At 39.9% G+C, this 21,416-nt stretch overlaps 5 protein-coding genes across 5 annotated transcripts in view; 4 read left to right on the top strand and 1 right to left on the bottom strand.

Annotated features, from left to right (window-relative positions):
* Nucleotides 1-3,981: 3,981 nt before the first annotated feature.
* On the top strand, nucleotides 3,982-4,452 carry CYBJADRAFT_164533 (uncharacterized protein; the record flags this gene model as incomplete). Its single annotated transcript, XM_020213859.1, has 1 exon — nucleotides 3,982-4,452. The coding sequence occupies one exon, from the start codon at nucleotides 3,982-3,984 to the stop codon at nucleotides 4,450-4,452; it is 471 nt and encodes a 156-aa protein (XP_020068385.1).
* A 2,845-nt stretch (nucleotides 4,453-7,297) lies between these two features.
* On the top strand, nucleotides 7,298-10,857 carry KAP122 (Kap122p). Its single transcript, XM_020215840.1, has 2 exons — nucleotides 7,298-7,530; nucleotides 7,611-10,857. The coding sequence occupies exons 1-2, from the start codon at nucleotides 7,489-7,491 to the stop codon at nucleotides 10,599-10,601; spliced, it is 3,033 nt and encodes a 1,010-aa protein (XP_020068384.1). The 5' UTR covers nucleotides 7,298-7,488; the 3' UTR covers nucleotides 10,602-10,857.
* On the bottom strand, nucleotides 10,538-11,960 carry RPN14 (Rpn14p). Its single transcript, XM_020215839.1, has one exon. It carries the CDS (start codon nucleotides 11,949-11,951, stop codon nucleotides 10,788-10,790), a length of 1,164 nt encoding a protein of 387 aa, XP_020068383.1. The 5' UTR covers nucleotides 11,952-11,960; the 3' UTR covers nucleotides 10,538-10,787.
* Nucleotides 11,961-12,174: 214 nt separating this feature from the next.
* Nucleotides 12,175-14,556, top strand: RFA1 (replication factor A subunit protein RFA1). Its single transcript, XM_020215838.1, has one exon. It carries the CDS (start codon nucleotides 12,218-12,220, stop codon nucleotides 14,084-14,086), a length of 1,869 nt encoding a protein of 622 aa, XP_020068382.1. The 5' UTR covers nucleotides 12,175-12,217; the 3' UTR covers nucleotides 14,087-14,556.
* Nucleotides 14,557-20,678: 6,122 nt separating this feature from the next.
* Nucleotides 20,679-21,416, top strand: part of CYBJADRAFT_186846 (uncharacterized protein) — a gene marked incomplete at its 3' end in the record, with an annotated part of 4,130 nt that continues 3,392 nt past the window's right edge. The window contains exon 1 of the mRNA XM_020217234.1: nucleotides 20,679-21,412. Within this exon, the coding sequence (XP_020068381.1) occupies nucleotides 20,886-21,412 (527 nt within the window). The remainder of the gene's footprint in view (nucleotides 21,413-21,416) is intronic.

Below are 21,416 nucleotides of genomic sequence, written 5' to 3'. Positions count from 1 at the left end.
ATTGCTTTGTTGACGGTGATAGTCATAAAGTGATCCGTTTTGTTTGAAATGAAAGCCCGATGTGTTTGTTTACTTTTGGGGGTCCTCGTAAAAAGTGATACGCGAAAAGGAGGTCACACGCGGTGGTTGGGTAAATCTGAGATGACTTCAAACTGATTGATGCATTAGCCAATTGGGGTCAAAGTTGGGTAAACAATATGTCATAATCATTATCCAGGCTCATTCTATCAATGAATATGAAAAGTTATATATAAGACTTGAAAGCATATTCACATTTTTCAAAGTTTTTATACCTTTGATTCTGAAACAAAAATCTCTTTGCATATTCGTGCGTCAGTTTTATTGAATAATTCTCTTTATACGAAGACAAAAGACCATATAATACATCTTAAATACTTCAAATATATCTATTAATTAGATCTTTGTAGAAATTACATAAAATGATTCAAAACTAGGAAATTTCTTGTACATGGAATTCTGTTCCATGTTGATCCTCTCCCTGGTGGTTATTTTCAGTGATGAGCCTGTTTTCTTTTGTTTCGAAGTGTCGCGAGCATAACACCATAAAGGATTTATGACACGTTCTGTGCGGTGCAGAAATTATCCTATTGGAGGAGAGGTACTCAATTGGGACTCCATAAGCTGCTATTCAAGACTCTGTGTCTTAGATCTGTAAATCCCTCCAAGTGAGATTCACTCTCTAAGATTATTATAAGCTATCATGTGAGACCAATATACGGTAAGAAACTACAAAGTGCAGGAGGGACAAGAGATACAGATGGAACATCATACATCAGGTCAAAGACAACTCGTGCATTGGAAATTCCTGATAGTAGTTTCATTTGTATGAAATGGTCGACGTGTCGAACAAATGTGAACTATTGAGGAACCATGAAATTGATTGAATGATACCCAGTAAGGGACGAGTGAGCGTGTGAAAATTGTGTCTTTCTCCCAGATTTTACCTCTTCCCAAGTATTAATACAATAATGTGAGAACTTCATGATTCAGTTGTGACCCGGATACTATATGTCCAATACAAGTTGACCTGTAGTGGCTTCGTTACGGTGAATGCGTTTTTGATCTTCGCTAACGCTCCAGTAAATCTCGAATCACCGCTATACCTTCGCGATTAATTTGTATTGGAGATATGATGTAATCTCTTGATAGCGTCGTGAGAGATTTCATTAAGAACAACAACTGCTGTGGTTTTGAGCATGACTATACTCGAATACACAGGGAAAAGCATTTGTAGTGGTTCAGATATGTGCAGACTAGGCTCCATGGCGTGTTTGTATATAGTTACTAAAGCAACTTAAAGAGTTCTGGCCTACTTTTAACAGTTGATGGGAATTGCAATATCTGACGAGAGGTGGTGTTACTCGTGACAGCCAAAACCTGATGGCAAATGGTCATTGAATGGCTCTATTACCTGGGAGACCATTATCCTTTGATGGCATTATTTGTCGTGATTAGGTATAAGATATACCAGCCTCATGACAACAACACTAATAAACAGCATAGAGTACACAACAAAGAAAATGACTACTACTTAGCTTTCAAGAACAATTATCGCTTTGCAGAATTGTAGCTAGCCCTATTTTCACATGGCGCGGTTCTTCTAAGAGAGGTTGCAGATAAGTTTTAACATACTGTGAAAGTATAGATTACCCCACTAGAGACTCAGTGCATGAGCTTCCCAACTTCTTTAGAGTTAGCTTCAAATGGGGACGAAAGGTCCCTTCAATAGGCCTTATTAAAAAACACATTTTATTCTCTTGTAGTTAGCTTGTTTCACTATAATTGAATATCGAAGTTTGTCAAAGTACTTCGGCCCCAGATGTGTTATCACTTTGTTTAGATGTTCGTAGAGTTTTCCATCTTCTACTAAGATTAATGTTAGTTACCGCTTAACAGCAATCACTACTATTAAAACTGGTATCTACATTTTCAGATGTGACAAGATGAACTCAGTCATTAATAGTTTTAGCTAGTGCTTGCAAAACGAAAGCAGTCTCTTTTGGAGAGTTCAAAGAGACCAAAATTACACTGAAATCTCTCCGTAATTGTTCAAAACTTCTCAGAAATCCTCGAAAATGCCCTCAAAATGCCCTCACACCGTTCTGAACTTTTCAAAAATTTACCCCATATCATAGTTCCAGCATTACTCTAAACAATACACATTGAACAATATTTATCGAAAGTATATGTATCTACTGTTGTACAGTAATTGGGTCAACTCCTCTCCGGTGCTAGTCACAGTGCGATAGCTTCTCTGGTTCCCGTAGTTCTAGCATGCTCAGTTATGGACTTCGCGCGCCGCGCACTCTGCACAGCAACATTCCTATCATGTCTGGTAGGACCAACACCTACACTGTTTGCCTTAAAATGGTCATAGCTCACCAACCAACCATGATATGAACTAGATATGTATATAGCCATATAGTAGATTTTTGGAATTAGCCATCCCAATCATTCAAATGGTATTTTCAGAGCCCCCCCTCCCGCTAAAAATCGTTTTGTGATTTCCAAAAAACCACACCCGAATAGAGACATCACGAAATACCTTAGATCTTCAATAACTCGGCCAATAATGGTCGTATAAACGTGAAAATGACACTGCTGGATTCAGAACACTCTATTCTCCATTTTTAAGCCTCATTTTACTTTTCATATCATGTTCTGCCTCATGCAGTCCATGTGCTCTCATGTGCTACACGTGCATGGTGCATCCAGTATATACATATTCAATGCACTTTTTGATTAGTAAGGTGTGTATATATCCTGCGCTCTCTTGCCCATGTGCCTGATTGTTTTTTTTTCCCTTTGCCTACTTTTAGAGCTGGGCAAAAGTACAAAGTTTAAAACAAACTTTACAAGTGTAAAAATTCTAGAGCAAGCAAACCAGAAATTTTCAAGCGGCCACGGTCCACGCCGACCAACTGCGCCGGGTCCATCGCGATCAACGTGGTTAAGCCTTCTTTTGTAAACAACCCCCTGATGGAAACGGACCGTGAAATTGTAGAAAAGGTTCTAGGCATTTCTGTCTGTATTTCATAAGTTTGAGAAAAGGGCACAGATGTCAGTCCTTCCATCCTACCGCATCTCCCCCCCCCCAAAGTATGTTTCAAACCCCTCCACAACCGGTCCAACTCCACACAGTAGGGGGAGAATCACATTTGGGCTGATGGTTGGAGATAGCGTGCGCCACGCGGGTGTTTTCCAGTTAACACTTGGAAGCAGTGATCTTTATGCCGGTTGAAATTTTTATTCGCAAAAACACAAAAAAATCTCCTGAAACTTTTTTTACATTGTGCAAATTACTGTATTCGGTAACCCTATAAAGTTTTGTCTCCCAACTCTTTCCCCTATTAGTACTGATTTGCGCAAATTTGACACGTTTATGGATGGTTCCACGCTGCTTGTTAGGTTAAAAGGTTGCGACGAAACACGGGGCCTCGGGTGGGAAAGAGTTTCTTTTCGCATGTAGGCTCGTGTGTGAACCGTGCAAATGACCTTTCAAAAAGCGCCACGAGGGGTGTGTGCATGTCCGTTAAGGCAAGAAAAAGAAAAAAAACTTTCTCGAGCACGATTGCAGCCGTTTCAATTGTTGGACAAGCGCATGTTTTGTATGATGATGATGCCCCAAAAAAAACTTTTGTGCCAGGTTGTTATATATAAAAAGCCACAGTTTTGTTCTACTTTAAAAGCTTGCGTTTTGTCCTTTGTCCTTCCTTGTTTATAAACAACATTACGTACCTTTCCCCACTGCCCACCTGTCAAGTCAAGTCAAGTCAAGTCAAGTCACAAAGGACAACAAACGTCCAACACAAAGACAAAACTCTAACGGGAAAGAAAATTGCATTACGTTCTTTAACGGTAAAAGTCATCCTCTTCTCTACACAACAAACTGCATTTTGTCTCCATTCTTTGGATTACCATTCCACACTACATATAGCATACAACACACAACAACTAGACATGTCTGCCTTCAACGACTACTGCATCGTATGCGAGAAGATTTGTACGAATCACGCTGTCTACTGTTCGGATGAGTGCAAACTTAGAGATACTCGCTCGCATTTCCAATTCAACAACAATGTTCCACAGTTGATCTCGCCGGTATTACAACCCAGACAGGACTCGATAGCGTCCATGATGGAGGATGATGGGGATGAGAGTGATGAGCACCCATCGCATGAATATCTGATCAAATCGCCACTGTTACTCTCCTCGACTCTTAAGAATGAGCAGAGCATTGCAGGATTGAGCCTCGACAACGTTCCAAGGGAGTCCACATCAACACCACCGGCATCGTCGTCTGCATCCATAGCCAGCTCATCATCGAGAAATGACCCTCCAGCATCTTGCCCAAAGAGCTCGTCGCATGATTCCTCGCTGGCTGCTTCGTCAAACTACTACAAGAAATGGTTGAGCGTTAGCCATAACTGAAGACCCAGTTATTGCGAGCGTTCACCACCATCTCTGAATCACTCGCATCAGCAACAAGAAACAAACGAACAATGATGACGCTTTTAACGACAAAATAACAAAAGAAAACACGGGCTGAAAAATAGCATGTGACACACATATGAGGAGGTAACCTTCATCGCTATTTAAAGAAGAGTAGCTTTTCATTACATTCTCAACACAGGCTGGAGACGGATTGGACTGAAAAGACAAATGATACATAACATTGAAACACTCTGGGGAAATGGAACCAGGGAACCAAATTGCATTTCTATTTTTTATCCATTACTACATTGTCTTGTAGCTCAAAATTACTCGGCAGTTATAAGGAGGATTTTGAAGTGTTTGTTCAACCAGTTACTCTGAGGGGAGTTTAGAAAGAGCGCCGTCTAACCTCAATAGGGTGGGGAGGGACCTCTTTAGCATGACAGGGGCTTGTGCTGAGCTGGGGAGACCAAGTTCACGCAGAAGTACCCCATCTCTCTCTCTTCCGCCCACCCCGTCCGAGATCAACCGGAGGTGAGATTTGTCATTAGTGTGGGTCTTGATAGTAAAACCTGTCAAATGTCCTACTGGGGAGTATCGGCTGGGTTGTGAAAGGGGAATGTGCAAATCTAGCCTATTGTAGGGTACTTTTAGAGATGCCGAATTGGCCAAACCATCCCGTACAACATGTTCATAGGATTCCATCATTCATATAGTAGCTATAATGTGATTATTAAACCACTGAGATCCGAGATCAATGCTTTTGATATGTACTAAAGAGGGAAAAGCTTTTGTAGTTTTTGCCGATCTTGAGGATTGTCTTTTTATCAAATTTGGAATGATGATCAGTACACAAGATTTTTTCTGGGATGCTACGTAGAACTTGGTGCTCTCTTTGACAACACCATTGCCTCTCAATATTAAAGAAAAAGTGTGCTATTCCTCTCTAATAACTAAGGCTAATAAATGCCTTTCATTGAACGCTACCCCCCCCCCCTGCTTGTGACAGCCCCAATAATGAGGATTTGACAAAGATCAACCCATTACTCAGTCTTTCCAATTCGCCGGAAACTCCACCTTACCACATGAACACCACAGTTTATTTGATTACCACTACTACAACTCCGAGGATATTTTCCTCCACTGACCATATATACAAAGAGCGCTGCGGGTGTCTGCTGCCCCTATGCGTGTTGTACAGCAAAGCAATAAGCTGATCAATCAGCAATTGCTTCAGTTGGAACAATCTGTACTATAAATAAAGACAATACATCATTCTCAGGTTTAAACTCGGAATAAATGGTACTGTAAAGCTTCCGGTGTTGACGATCTGGTCAATTGGATGCGTAGAGAAGGTCTTTGATCTCCGATTACTGAAGATAGTCCAAGTTTTCTCGACAACATGACATTTGAATGGTAAGCTGTGAAATACCGAAACTTTGACCCCAACATTTGGGACTTTTAGATAATTTTTGTCGCCCTGCTTGACAATAGGGTTCATAAGAGGCTCTCAAGCAGAGAATATAGGCCCTTGTTTTGACATTATTGGTGTATTGTGGTGGTTCAAATCGTCCATCTGTATATTTAGTCACATTGCAAAATTAATATTTTTGAGCAACTAATGATATTACATACTAAGTTTGAAGAAGAAGTCCATAGTGTATCAGATAAAGAAACCAATCACTAACTTCTTAACCCATAAAAGTGCGTTAGGCCTCCAGTTTTGAATGATCTTATAAACTATCTGAACCTTGGCTCGAATAATTACCCTCTGGCTGTACTATAACAAAAACTGAAATACAGAAAGCAAGTTTTGAGTGTTCTTTATTACATAAATAACAAAGTCAGCCTCATTGAGAACTCAAAATATAGATATGATCCTTTCAAGTCATTGAAATTGATATTTCATATATTGATGCCTAAATTTGAAGATAGTTTGTTGAGTCTATTTTTTAATAGAAAATTCAACATGACATATTTGCATAATGATATAATTCTAAAATCAAATATTATGTATTATTCCAGTCATTGACATTAAAGAATGTCATATTTGACTCTAATTCATATAAATGTAATTAATTACACAATATCTCTTAGCCTATTGATTGGGAAATACAGGCTGTCTCTTCCAGGTATACATATTTAATAGCAATTTAAGTAGTGAATGTTCGGGTGTTTTACATCATATCAAATGTAGCACCATAATAGTAAATACCACATTGAATCGAATAGCCACCAACATAATCCAGCTAAGATTAGTTCATACTTTAACTGAAATTCCAGATCTCCTTGGAGATGGCAGATTCATGTCAGAGCGTTCCTAATAAGTACCACTCTTCCAGCGTTTAGATCCATCTTCATGTTTGTGAAGGCCCAAGTAATGATAGAGTCCGCAGCCATGATTTTGACCTTTCTGGCACGAGCCTTCGCTCCGCTCTTCTCCCTTCTTCTTCTTGTCTACAGCTTCCTCTCCACCAGTAAATGTTGTGTTATACGGACATTAATCAACGGACTAGCCCTTTTGCATCCAAAACGGGTTGCGGACTGCTGTGAAGGCCATTGACAAGTTCACCACCATGCTGATTTTCATCCCCATCGAGCACCTTAAGCACATTCTCCCCACATATGACAGCCCCACTGGAATTTAACTGCTCAATAAACCGCACATTCTATCGCCAAACCTATGCGTGCGTGCCCTTCAATCTCAACAGATGTACACCTATGGACTCTGTGTTGAGCACATCGTTGCGGCTATCTACGTCTATTGTGCGTCCTACAATAACGGTTATGAACCCGGGCAGTGATAGTTTTTTCTTTCTTTCTTTCCCTGTAACTGCCACAGAAACGAAGAGCGAAATTTGGGCAGTGCACTTCTCCTCCAACGACGGTGGAGGAAATCAAAACTTTTTCTCCCACCTCGGATCTCGCATTGTTTTGATCTTCAAATAGAGCATTGAGCCTAGGAAATTAGCCGCTGGACCAACCGCCCAAAGAGGGTTCGTATATGTGTACTTGCTGAAGACTTAGCGGCCTATGGAGTTTCCCCAGGACCCCACCATCGATCAGTTGATCAGTGTAAGTGAAGTTGTTGATGATACGGAGGACGTCCTTGTCCCTTTCAATGGTTGCCTTTACTAACAGAAGAAACAAACAAGCTGATTGAGATGATGTACACTCAACACGACACCAACGAGATCAAGTCGATCCAGTCTTATCTGCAAACGATACAGAAGTCTGCTAAAGGGTATGAGGTGGCTGATGCGCTGTTGCTGAATGAAGATGTGCCGTTGAACTCACAGTTCTTTGGGGCCTTGACGCTGACGATAAACATCAAACTATCACTGGTCAATGGTGAAGGGTTGTTTGAGGAATTGGCGCGTTGTATCCATTCCTTGCTGTACAGGAACATCAGGTACAAGATGAATAATATATTTGTTGTTAAGAAGATGTTTCAGAATTACTCTCTGGCCTATAGGACGTTTGAACCACCTGCTGAATGGTTGAATCCATTAGCGCTCTTCATCGCTGTTCTACGTTCGTTAGATTCTCAGCAGTTGGAGCTGGACTCTTCCTCCCCGCAAAATGAAGCAATACCATGGCTTGTACAAAACCAGGCAATCAATGAAATCGTTCTCACGTTCCTGTCAACATACGTGGAGGATTTCCTTAAGGACAATACAAACTCAGAGATCCTAATACACAAACGTGTTCAAAACGACATTTTCCCCCTCTGGAAACATATGATGACAACGAATTTGTCGAACAATGTTAATACCAAAGCGTCGTTGAAGACGTTGACAACGTGGTTCCAATATGTATCGTTTGTTCAAGTGAAGACGACGTTAAGATATGATCTAAATGATATCTGGCCAGTGCTGATTGAAGTGCTCCAGTGTACTACTGATCCAGAGATTACAACATTGTGTGTTGAACTGATCACGGAAGTTTTTGAAGATAATCCACTCATGGTAAACTACCAACATCGTTGTCAATTTGATGCGCTGTTCAGTAGTAACTGGTTATTGGACAAAATTGCAGAATACCTAAACAATCAAGACTTTGACTCGTTGAATAACTTAACCAGCCTTATCATTGCATTTTTAGAGATAGATTCTCTTCAACTGGCTTCGAAGTTGTTCACTGCTGAGCAAAGTTCAAAGCTACAATTCTTGGTGAATCTTACAAACTTCCCATCTGTACCAATCATGGAGGAGCAAATTTCAAAGCAGATGTTAGAATTTTGGAGTCAACTTCTTGATATATTCACAGATGACTTGGAATCTTTGAAACAACTGTCAAAGCAAGAATGGCCTGAAGTTGAAACTAATTCACGCCGTGCATTCTTGAGCATATCTCAGATTTATTTCAACAAGATTAAACTAACTCCTGAACTACTTTTACACAGTGACTATCACGATAATAAACGTGAATTCGAATCATTCAGGGTTGACGTTGGTGATTTATTTGATTTGTTGTATACTCAACTTGGTCTTGATCTGTATAAAGGTTTGGCATCGACAGTTGGCTCATTCACAACAACCGTGGAGGAAAAAGAAGCAAGTTATTTCCTATTAGCTTCATTGTCTTCCAATTTCTCGCATGCCAATGATGAACTGGTCCATATTATCATGGACCTATTTGAACAACGATTTTTGGACCGCATTACCGCACAGGTTAATTCACTGGACAGTTCCAAGAGGGATATTTATGCTAGGTATAGTATAAAGTTCTTAGGGGAACTCGGGTTCTTCTTCAAAGAGTGTGAATCCAACAACTACTTGAGACAGGTGATTGACTATCTATTCCACGGGTTGAAGACCTATAAAATGTTGAACCTGACAATCTCCAAGACAATAATGGAAATTTGCGATAGTTGCCGTCTACAACTAGTTGATAATATCAATGGGTTTGAGCCCATGTTGGTTGAAATGATAACAAATAATACAGTTGATCCATTTACAAGAGAAAAACTTGTGCATTCGGTCTGCTGTGTTGTTCAATCTCTTCCAAGTGCTTCCAATCAGGAAATTTATACCACGAATATTATTGGAATGATTGAGACCACAAGCACACCACTTCTCATGAAGGCTGGATCAAATGGTACCTTAACCGATGATGAGTTGACCTATGCTCTATCATTGCTAACGTGTATTCATGAAGTTGCAAAAGGCTTGGAAATTCCAGACTATCTGGAAGAAGATAATGAAGAGATGTTCAACCAGTTGAGAAGCTTCTGGATGAACTATTCGGGATCAATACATACCAGAATCAATCATCTGATACAGTCGTTTGTCTTGCAAGCTGATCATTTATCTCGAAACTCTTTGCTAACCGAGAGAGCCATCGCAATTTATAAAACAGGTCTAGTGGAAGACTTCGGGCCTTTCGCCATGAAATACCAAGATGTAATATCATTCGCTACTGACTTATCAACCAAATGCGATTTAAGCAAAACGCTACCACATCTCTTGGAATTGTGTATTGCCCTGTTCAACTGTGGTTTAAAGTCCAAAAAAGTTCAGTATCAAGAGCCGATATCTAATGAACAGATTACGTGGGTTATTCGTGTGTTTGTCCAATCACATTTTGATTTAATTAAAGAAGACCCGGATTTAATACAGCTGACGGTGACGCTGTTTTCTGCTCTTACTAATGGTAAGCCATCTTACTTACTTTATGAGTCTAAAGCGTTACAACTTATAGTTGAGATGGCTCTAGAACTCTTGGGATATCAGGAGAAATTTGTTATAAAATCAGTTGCAAAATTTTGGAATGGATTTTTAGCACCGAGAAAAGTTACGGAAGAACAGCAGATTGCGTGGAATAAACTCATCGAAGTTGATATTGGGCCTCTGTTGACATTTCAGGTACTTCGTGGAATGTTTGAAACCACGAGAAGCAATGTTGACCAATATTCGTCGATTGTTTCGTTGTTGATTGCTAAACATCCACTTAAAGCTCAAATTTGGATTACTGATTCTCTCAATAAGCTACACAATGAAATGCTAGGTGAAGGTAAGAAGGGCATTGAAAACAGAGACATACTCTCAAAGAAGCTGGCAATCACGAGGGGATCACAGAGAAAATGTCAAGAATTGCTTAAAGATACATGGAAAGAGGTTAACGGACTCGATTGGATCGGATAATTTCTGTCAATACTAGACCTTTCATACCTGTATATATTCGAGAAAGATCAGGGAAACGTGATAGAAATTGTTATTCAACCAGTATGATCATTGTTTCAGTATACAATTATATCTCGAGAAAACATTCAGCACCACTGATAAGATACACCCATGATTTTAGTTTCCATGTCCATTTATTTATAGCATCTATAGTTTATAAATACTGGAAGAAGAACATAGATATGTGGTACCCTGGGATGCTAAAAGTGTCACGTTATCCTCTGTGCCTACAATTGTAGATATTGACTCCAGTGTGTGTGTGAGCCTTGAAAGATAGCCCGTAGCGTACGATACGACGATTGATTCATCGTCTATCACTGTGCTATTGATGGTATTCTTCAAGTCGATTTCGTTCGTATGAGTTCCAATATTTCTCAAATCCCAAGATTTGACTTTACCATTCTCATATGATATTAAAACGTTGAATTCTGATGGTTTGAGAACATCAACAACAGCAGATTGGAAGCCACCAACATTTAGTATTTCCTCCCTTGATCCCAGGTCAAACAAAGTGACAGTCCCACTGTTATGGCCAGCTATTAGCGTCTTCCCCAATGTTCCATGCTCGTAGGAAGATTTGGTGTGCTGAAGCTTCGATTCCCCCTTTGCGATGCACAGGGCCGTCACCCCATCATTCACTGTACGTGATCTCTTAAACGTTGAAATACACATACCTGAGGCACAATCCCACAGATTGATGGTTCCATCAAGACTTGAGGACAGAAAGTTCCTTCCACGCTCAACCATAACGAGATCTGTAATTCTTGACTTTTGAGACTTAAATACACGAGGCGACGAACCGTCCTGTAGATTCCAGATCTTTATTTGAAGGTCAAGGCCAGTAGTCAACGCGACCTCACCCGATGGGAAGAAGCAAGACCTTGTAATTGTGGAGTAATGGGCAGATTTAATCGTTTTCTTCTGACAGCCATCAGCTAAGGACCCCAGTATTAAGGAACCTCCATCGTCACCAATCAAATACCTTGTCTCATCGGGCGATATGTGGAAACTTGTCGCATTCTCCAAACCAGTACCACAGACCCTGCGTGCAGTCTCCAGGACAAATTCATAACCCTTATACTCAACATTATAGTCTCCGGGCTCGGTTTGTATGAAGCGGAGGTTATCGCTCTCAAACTTCACTCCATCATCACCTTCCACTTTTGATACTTGGATAACTTGTTCATCTGTGATGCCATCATCCAGCTGTTCCAGCTGTGTAAAGTTGATCCAAAAGGAACTTGTAGTCTCTCTCAGGTCCTTAGCATCGTCAATGACATCTTGGAAGGAAGGCTGTACGCTGATGTTCATGGCTTTTCCAGAACACTACAGTGCCCTTTGTATACACATTGAAAGACAGAGTATGGGATGAGTTGATGGCCATGGCCATGGCACAACATCCGTACACCTATTAACCCCTGCACCTATTAACCCGTGCACCACATTTGACGCTCAAAGGACGACGCGTCACGAAAAATCGCCACCGACCAAAAAGGAAAATGAAAACAGAAATCGCAATAACACTTACGCGTTTCTCTTCATAGACTTCAAAGCGGTGGAAAGGGCTTTAAGAAACAATGACTGAATACAAGTTCGATACCGATGTTCTCAAGCTGCTGTTCTCCAAGAAGGAATTCTGGCAGAAGAGAGACCCGATTACCCTTCAAGTACTTAACGTGAAAGTCATCACGAACGACGCGGGCAACAGGCTACGTTTGATCTTATCTGATGGTGTTCACAGTACCCAAGCGGTCATCAGACCAGAAGCTGTTCAGTACTGTACTGACAATGGCCTGAAGAAGTCGTCCATTGTTACTCTTGAGAGCTATGAGATTGAAAGAATGGGGAAAGACAACAAACACGTTATAATCATTAGCAGTTTGACCATACTCCAGTCCACTGCGAACAAAGTTGGTGGGAAAGTTGAGCCGCTAGACGAATATTTCCTTCACCATCCAGATGAAGATCTATACCAAGGCAGTGAGGCAGAGGCCACTCCAATCCCTGATAGTGGCACCACCACACCAGCTCCTCAACAACTTCCAGCGAAGAATGTTGTTGCTGCTGCTGCACCTGTTGTTACCGTGCCAAAGACAAATATCATCTCAACCTCTTCTTCTACGTCAAAGCCAAATCAGAAGAAACCTTCAAACATGTACAACCTGGATCAACTTTCTCCATACCAGAACAGCTGGACCATTAAAGTGCGTGTGTCCTACAAAGGTGAGATGCGTACCTGGTCCAACCAAAAAGGTGAAGGTAGACTTTTTAGCGTCAATTTCATGGACCAGACTGATGAGATTAGGGCATCTGCTTTCAACGAGGTTGCTGATAAGTTTTACAACTTTTTACAAGAGGGCAAAGTTTACTACGTCTCGAAGGCAAGAATTCAACCTTCAAAACCACAATTCTCAAATTTGAGTCACCCTTATGAGTTGGCCTTGGACAGGGATACAGTCATTGAAGAGTGTACGGATAACGATGGCGTTCCAAAGATTAACTTCAAATTTGTCAAGCTCAATAAGGTTCAAGATTTGGAGTCTGACTCAATCATTGACGTTGTAGGTGTCATAAAAGAGGTCAATCCAGCTTTCCAGATTACTTCCAGAGCTGGTAAATCATATGACCGTCGTGATATCACCATAGTGGATGATTCCCAATTTGCCATTTCACTGGGTCTTTGGAATAAAGCTGCTGTTGACTTTGATATCCCACAGGGAACTGTTATTGCAGTTAAAGGTGCTAAAGTTAGTGATTTTAACGGTAAGACCTTATCAATGACCCCCTCTGGCACCATATCTGCAAACCCCGATGCTCCAGAGGCTTACTCACTCAAAGGCTGGTATGATGCTCAAGGCCGCAATGAGGATTTCCACTCATTGAAAACTGAAATGACATCCAAAAAGACTTCTATTGAGGACCGTAAGTTGATCATCGATGCACAGAACGAGGAAATAGGAATGGGGGACAAGCCTGCGTTTTTCTCGATAAAGGCCTCCGTCAATTTTGTCAAGACGGATAACTTTAGTTATCCTGCCTGCTCCTCCGAAGGTTGCAACAAGAAGGTCATTGAACAGCACGATGGAACTTGGAGATGTGAGAAATGTGATATCAACCATGCAGTGCCATTGTACAGATACATCCTAACAGTTTCAGTGCTTGATCAATCTGGACAACTGTGGCTGACAATGTTTGAAGACCAGGCTAAGCAGTTCCTTGGTGTGAGTGCTAATGACCTCGTGAAGTTCAAAGAGGAGGAGAACGACAAGTTTGTCCAGATAGTGAGTGCCGTTCAAATGAAAGAATTCGAATTTAGGATCAGGGCCAGACAGGATAATTACAACGGCCAAGTGAGAATCCGTTACAACGCAGTCTCAATCAACACAATTGATTACAGTGCTGAGGCTGTATATTTGGTTGACAAGTTTGACAAGTTACTTGGATAATTGGCAAGTTGTGATTATATCCTCCTTCACTTAGGTGTCTTTTTAACCGATCAATAAACGTACGTTTGTGCATAAGGTACGTGGTCACACACATTCTCGGTCTCAAAAATACGAACTTGAGGTCGACTTTCTGTTTTTGTTCGTTCTTTTTCTTTCTTCCCAAAGCTGCGGTACCCGATAGGCTTATTATTATTAAGAATTTACCATACATTTACGACTCGTTAGATGTAAAAGGGTGTGAAGTCACAAACTTTTACGCAAGCATACACATCTCATACCAGTTGGACTTGTGCTTTACTTCGAATGGTAACTTGTAAGTTGTGAAGATTGAGGTGCAATGTACATCGAGTCCGAGGTCTTTAACACGCCTCGTCAAGTCGTTTATATATCTGTGTATAATGCATATATCTGTGTATGACAGCCGTTTGTTAACATCCTTGGACAAAATGTTCAGAGGTATTGTGTGTCCCCTTCCCTACATATTAGCTGCTGGCTACACTCACGCTATTCATCACTTGAAAAACCATGGTATGATGCGTACATCGTACATACTTCAGAGTAATTGTAGGCGGACGTGGCAGCCTGGAAGGCGAACAAAGAGAAAATATGTATAAAGAGCCACTATGTGAAGGGCATGATGTCTGAACTCGAATGGGTAAAAATTCCCGGATTCAACATACCCGTGTCATTCTTTGTATAATAACCTTTTAACAAGCTCAAGCCATCGATATCATAGGCCCAAGCGGTGAGTTAAGAGTTGGGAGGGTCTCATACGTAGGAAAGATGTTCGTAAGGCCCAGCTCAAGAGATTCAAAATTAGCATTCATTATACAAGCTGAGTCATGACGGCTCTTCCACTCCTTGTATGTTGTATGAGTGTCCTGTACTAGGAGAATTATTGTGCAACATTCAACGTTGCACACGTATGGGAGAGTTTTCGACTTTACAAGATGTATACATGCTACTCAAAATTATGCATAGGAGACAACTATTTCGTTCGACAATGCTAGAGCAGAGGTAGTAATACAGTGCCTCAACCCCAGTGTACTATAGATTGAACTCCTGCATGATGTTCATTGTCATCTTACCCTGACCATATATTTCCCTTAAAACTACAATATTCACCTTGGTGTAGTATAATAGAGGTAACAAGTACAGTTAAGTACCTGTATGGAATGTCATTTACGAATATCTGAAACAAGCCTCCAAATTTAAACATCTCCAAACCCACGAAGCCAGTTTCTGGAAATTTGGGTTGCAGATTTGCCTAAGGTCAAGGAACCATGTCGTGAAGCTCCGGAGTTTTAATGCGGAAGCTCCTCCAAATAACATGGGAAAAAAAGAAAAAAACGCATCCAAGTGCTGAGGATTCTCGGGTGCATCAGGCATGCCGATACGAATCTATCGTCGTTAACTAGTGCTTATAACTTACGAGCTGTAAGTAATACACTCAGTAGTGGGCGACAATAGTCAAATACCACTGAACGATGCATATTTATGCATACAGGCTATGCATGTTCAAAACTCTACACACCCAATGATTCTGCATTCGACACGAGGGAAATTGGAGTTTCTGGTAAAAATTTCCCCGGGTGCTTTTCCCGTTACTTCCAAAAAAAAAAAGGAATGGTTCTGAAACGGTCCCAGTTATCGTCCACCTCCCAAAACTCAATCCTGCTGTTCATGAGTGAGCCAATATTGTCAGCTAAATCTAGGTGATCTTATTTTGCTGACGCATGTCTTTTAATCACGCCTCTTTTCCATTGGGCGCCAGGCTTTGACTTTTAAGCACTATGACCAAATTCGAGCAAATTTGATGGTTACACCGAGGCTATTTGGAATGAAGGATATCATCAGTTATACATTCTCACATTGAGCGTGGTTGCTGGAGTTTTGAAAAGGTGGACTACAACCCTATAACCTGGAAGGTGTATATAAGGATTTGAGACTTTGAATAAGGAAGTGCGGAAGATATAAACCTACTCGAAAGTTGAAAAGAACTCAGTTGTGGTCACTGGTCACTGGTCAGTGTTACAACAGATCCGGTATGGCTATGCACAATAGAGTCTGTAAGGCGATGGAATGCTGCACGATGCAGAAGTGTTCTCTTGCATGGATCTTGCATATATAGCGCATTGTGCTACATGCATGAATTTCACCTGCTCTGAACTCAACAGTTGGAACCAGAAATGGACAACTACAAAGCCCACACGGAATCTGGCCATGGATCAAATTACATAACAATATATAACAGACTCATATCCATACGTTCTAATATCTCAATGACGTTGATGTTGACATCCATATACTAGAAATACCAACTATGTAGGCCCCCACGTGGGTCGGCGCTGTACATTTTCAACGTCCCAGTCAAGAATCAAGAATCTAGACGCATAAGTAACCCAAGGGGCCGGTAATCCAAACAAAACAAAATCGCCGAAAAAAAAAACCGTACGATTGATATTCTAAAGTCGTAGATTTGTAACAGCAGTGCCAGTACATAGAAATGAATTGCTAATCTATCTAACTGGCCAATTGTTGCATTGGAAATCCATATTAGTACTGGGATAATATAGTGGTACCAAACAAAAATCCGGGACTCAACACTCAGATTCATATAATACGGAAACTTGATTTTATGGTAAGTTCAAGAGGTTGGACAGATATGCGGTTCTGCTTAATATACTTATTGCGGCTCGCTTCAGGGTTCAGCAGATGCGCTGTAAAATATAGTCATTGGAGATCGGAGATCATGGTGCCATATGATATTAGAGTATTTGTGAGTTTTCCGATGATTTTCCGTATGATTGAGTACATGGCTTTGGTTTTATGCTTATCTATATCTCTTCCAGGCTTGTAGGGTAAATTATAGCCCAGTATCACAATTTTGGGTCCTCTGTAAATGCTGGAAACTGAATCTGCCTGTACATTCCTTTTGGTATTGTAGGTCAATAATGATTGATCAAACGAGCTTCGAGCACCACATATATGAACTTTGGCACAAATACGGGCCCAGTTGACTATCGTGCTCCTCACCTTTTGATTAGTAGTTGTTCTGAGAGTCGTCGTTCTTTATAGCGATATCTACCATGGAAATGACGCACAATAGTTGAAACTTGGCATATCAATGGTAATATTATCGTTTTAACACCTTTACTATCAGCTTACCTTACAGCGAAACCTCTGACTATCCAACGTTCGTGTATTTTGAATCTGGTGTTTGGATGTATAGTTGAAAATTTGATTCACAGCAGGTTCATCAAGCTATATTATTATGTATTACAAGGATAAAGAATCAACTATGCCTAAATCTTTTTGTTTAATCTACATGGTAGTGAAAACTAACGCAATACATTACATAATGTCTCAAGCTAAACTTGCTATTACAACATATAATTATTTAATCTTAATTGGTATTATAGAACTACATGATTATATGTATAATGAATTATATGTCTTTTATTAAATTTTCTGTACTTTTGAAGGAGAACATTTTCTGAAATAATCAAATTAATGAAAATGAAGAAGATAGACAATATAGATAGATATTAGTTAAAGTTCACCAAATTTCTACTCCTCTATTTAAGAACCCTTTCCTGCTCACTTAATTCAGAAACATGAGATAATAATTTCTTTTGAACAAATGCATTAAGCTATAGTATACTATTTCAATAAGCCAATTTTGAATCATTTTGAGGACAAGACAAATGTTTACATTTTGATCACGCTTGAATTTAGTAAAACAAATAGAATGGAAAACCCTATTTCAATTGTAGGGTAGTTTCAACTTGTGGAGCATTGTCCCTGTCCCACTTTCATTGAAACAAAATGTGGCTGAAGTAGTTAACATGTGTAAATTTCAAGTTATAGTTCAGAAGTGAATTTAACAATAATCTTTATATAAAGGAAGCCTCATTCTTAGACCTTTGTGAGGGTTGAGCAAAGAAAATGCTGATCGTTTCCTTATAAATTTCGATATTTATATATTACATCATCGCATGCTTTTATTAAGCGTGAAATGTGACGAATACGAGAGTACATACATTACCGTTTTTATTGTCCTTAATTTAAAGCAACGACAAAGAACTCACTGAATGCCCAAGATCAAGAATCATTCCTAATAATCCATCAGTGTCTGAGTTCGAAGGAATATAAGTGTGCATATAAGCTAGTCAATGACTCAAGACATACGAAGTTTTGAGAAGCTCTTTACACTGAGATCAATAACTGCATTTTGACAGTTTAAATTTGACTCCCTTACCAACTTGGAGAATAGAGATGCACACAAATAACGCGTAACTATACATTATAACAAAAATCTTCATACTGAGAAGACCTTGACTATTATTCTTAAACTAGACCACTCACATATCACATATCATCTGGTTTTGATACCTTTCTGGATAATAAATAGAGAGGTATGAAGCTTTAAATTGTAAACCAGAAGATACTATCGTTACGGAATATGATTGCTTAAATACAGGTCGATTTGTAATGCTTCGGTACGGTGAATGCCATTTGGACCTCCTCTAACGCTTGGGTAAATCTGGAATTACTGCTACCTTCGCGATCAACTTGTTGATTGAGTATGTAAAAGGTTTTCTGTAGGTTCTTCTTTTCGCGTATTCAGCTTTTAGTCCACTTCCTATTAAAAATAGGCTACGTGTATTATGTATAATATCTTCACGTGCCACAATGTCTACATTGAAGGCCTGATGAAAGAGAAGATGCAGATTGTACTGACCGAAGGTTTATACATGGAAAGTTCGTATATATGTCAGGAGGGATGTTGCGTATGGATGCGCATATTGTGCACTTCTTATTCTATTTCAATCAGAAGTTAGGAAATTAGAACTTACGCTAAGAATTCAGAAGAACTTCGCTAATCCTATTGCATGTCACTTTTGCTTATGTACAAGCGCCTTAGAAGCTCGGTTCGAAGTGTGCACTACTTCATCCAACATTCAATTCTAAACGAACCTGTTTCGCAGGCGTTTCATTCAAATGCACGTTACGAACGCTATGTACCACAGCGTTTGAGCTGATCACCTGTACTAAACACGATTGGATTTAGAACCCTATTTCTTGACAATGCACATAAAGCATCCCCAAGTTACAACGCGTGAAAAGTACCTGTGCATAAGAAAACTAGTACATGGCTGAAAATCTTTTGTTCATATCTAGTCAGAATTTAACAGTTATTCAGTGATTATGTAATTATGCAATTCGGAATTAGGTAATTTACTAATCGGATAGGTTGAACCGTCGTTCCATTCGGGCTCGACTGGGTGCAAAAGAAGTGCATGCTTATCTGCAACTTGCCAACCTCTTTAAGATTGTTCTGCTTATATTGATGACTGGGACCCTTGTTAATTTAGTAACGTCGAATATGCAAGAATGTAATCATTGAACACTTTACTTACTAACAGTATATTGTAGGTAGATATTTTTTGTAGTTTTAACCAGCTCTCATATTGATAGATCTCAGTTAGTTAAATTCACAAATAATTACTTTCAAGTTTTCAGCCTTGACACACTGAATATGCACTCTTTTGCCTTCAATAATTTTGAAAAAAAATACGGAATAGGTACGTACATAAACTTGCATTTTTTCAGATTCATCAAAAATGGTACAGAAATGGACATGGGCTCGAAGTAGACTCCATCATCCTGAGTCTCAACGACTGGCGCACCTGTCCGCTTCAGTTTTATTGTCTAATATATTCGTCATTCGAAAACATTGACCCGATCTAATATTCTTATTTGTTCTATTTCATTCTTTATGGATTTAACCATTTGCTCAATTTTTTATTGGTCAGCCATGACTCAAGTAACCAGGCACAACGTTAACCCCACTGTGTCCATACTTGTAACAACTGTCATATACAAAAGGTGCAAATGATGAGCAGTTGTGATATCAACACACACGCAGCAAACTGTATATAGGTAGGTCCAACACGTAACCAGTAAGAAATAAGATACCTAATTTATTGACTCTTGTAAGGTATTTCTAGCCTCAAAGAGCTCATTTTTAATTAAACCGCCCATGTTTGAGTTCGTCGTTATAGGCAACATTAGATCGATTTCAGGTTTAGTTTTCCTATTACTAGTCCATTTATCCCGACCGCCCAGTCACGCCCCCCTCAGAACCCTAATATTTCGTTGATTTCTCAGAACTGTTAAAGCCTACATCACTAGTTGAAGCTACAAATGAGATGAGGAGGCGCCTGAAATGTGTGTGTTGCAAGTTTTAACGCTGGTCCGCTCATCTATTATTGGGCAAGGCGGCTTAAGCTTCAGTCATCTTGCATGAGGAACATTCACCCTAGATATTGACGATATTGTCTCCTTCCACTCTTTGGCGGAAGATATGCACTATTGTGCATCATAAGTGTAAAACACCATAACCATGCGAGATTCCAGAAGCTGAATATGACCCGCCTTTGTTTTACGCCTGCATTTGGTACACCAAACCCACACCACCGAAATTCGATTAGAATCTTTTGATCGTATAAAAAGAAAAAGGGACCCCCTTGGGCGTTGGGTGGAGTTTCTTTTTACCCAGTTTTTGGTTCTTTTTCGAAGAAATTAAGAATTATTTTACCTATATCACTTTAATATAGATTTCATTTGTCCTTATTGGATACTTAATACAAAGTATTTGAACAGGACTTATCATATACCAAGTTATATCATCAATTTTCAAATTTAACACTTGGTTCTCAAAACGACTTTGATACGTTTTTCAAATTCAAATCCACAGATCCTAAGAGTGCAAAAACCAGAAAAGAAAACTTCTATGAACAAGCTTTTGTGGCTTTTCACAACAGCGCTAGCCTGGTCCTCTTTAACGGGAACAGCGCTAGCTTCTACGCAATGTTCTGACGTTAAAGCTCAATGTTCAGGACTGGATCTGACTACTCATGCCAAGAATGCCAACTTCCCTCTTGCTGACATTAGTGTTTCCAGTGCTAAGTGGACAGGAGGTGATAACTATGACGTTACCATCAAGTTCTCATCTGACGAGTCCATGTCTCTATTCTCATTGAGTGAACTGAAAATCATTGGTAACGTTTACAAGCTTCTTTACTCTAGAAACTCGAAGGTCTATTTGATCACTGATCCTGGTAACTGGGAGGCAACTGTTTCCTTGACACTTACTGCTGATTCTAACGGTAAAGTTGTGATGCCATCCTTCCAGATTCAGTATGACTGGTGTACTGCTGGAGTCACGGACCAGAGTGAATGTAAGAACTGGACGTACGGACAGTCTTACGATTACATGACTGGCTGCAGTGGTCAAGTTGATGCTCCTAACTATGGCTGGTCT

The sequence above is a fragment of the Cyberlindnera jadinii genome, assembly GCF_001661405.1.
Source record: "Cyberlindnera jadinii NRRL Y-1542 unplaced genomic scaffold CYBJAscaffold_18, whole genome shotgun sequence".
NCBI classification, from domain to species: Eukaryota; Fungi; Ascomycota; class Saccharomycetes; order Phaffomycetales; family Wickerhamomycetaceae; genus Williopsis; species Williopsis jadinii.
This window is presented reverse-complemented; position numbering and strand designations above follow the sequence as displayed.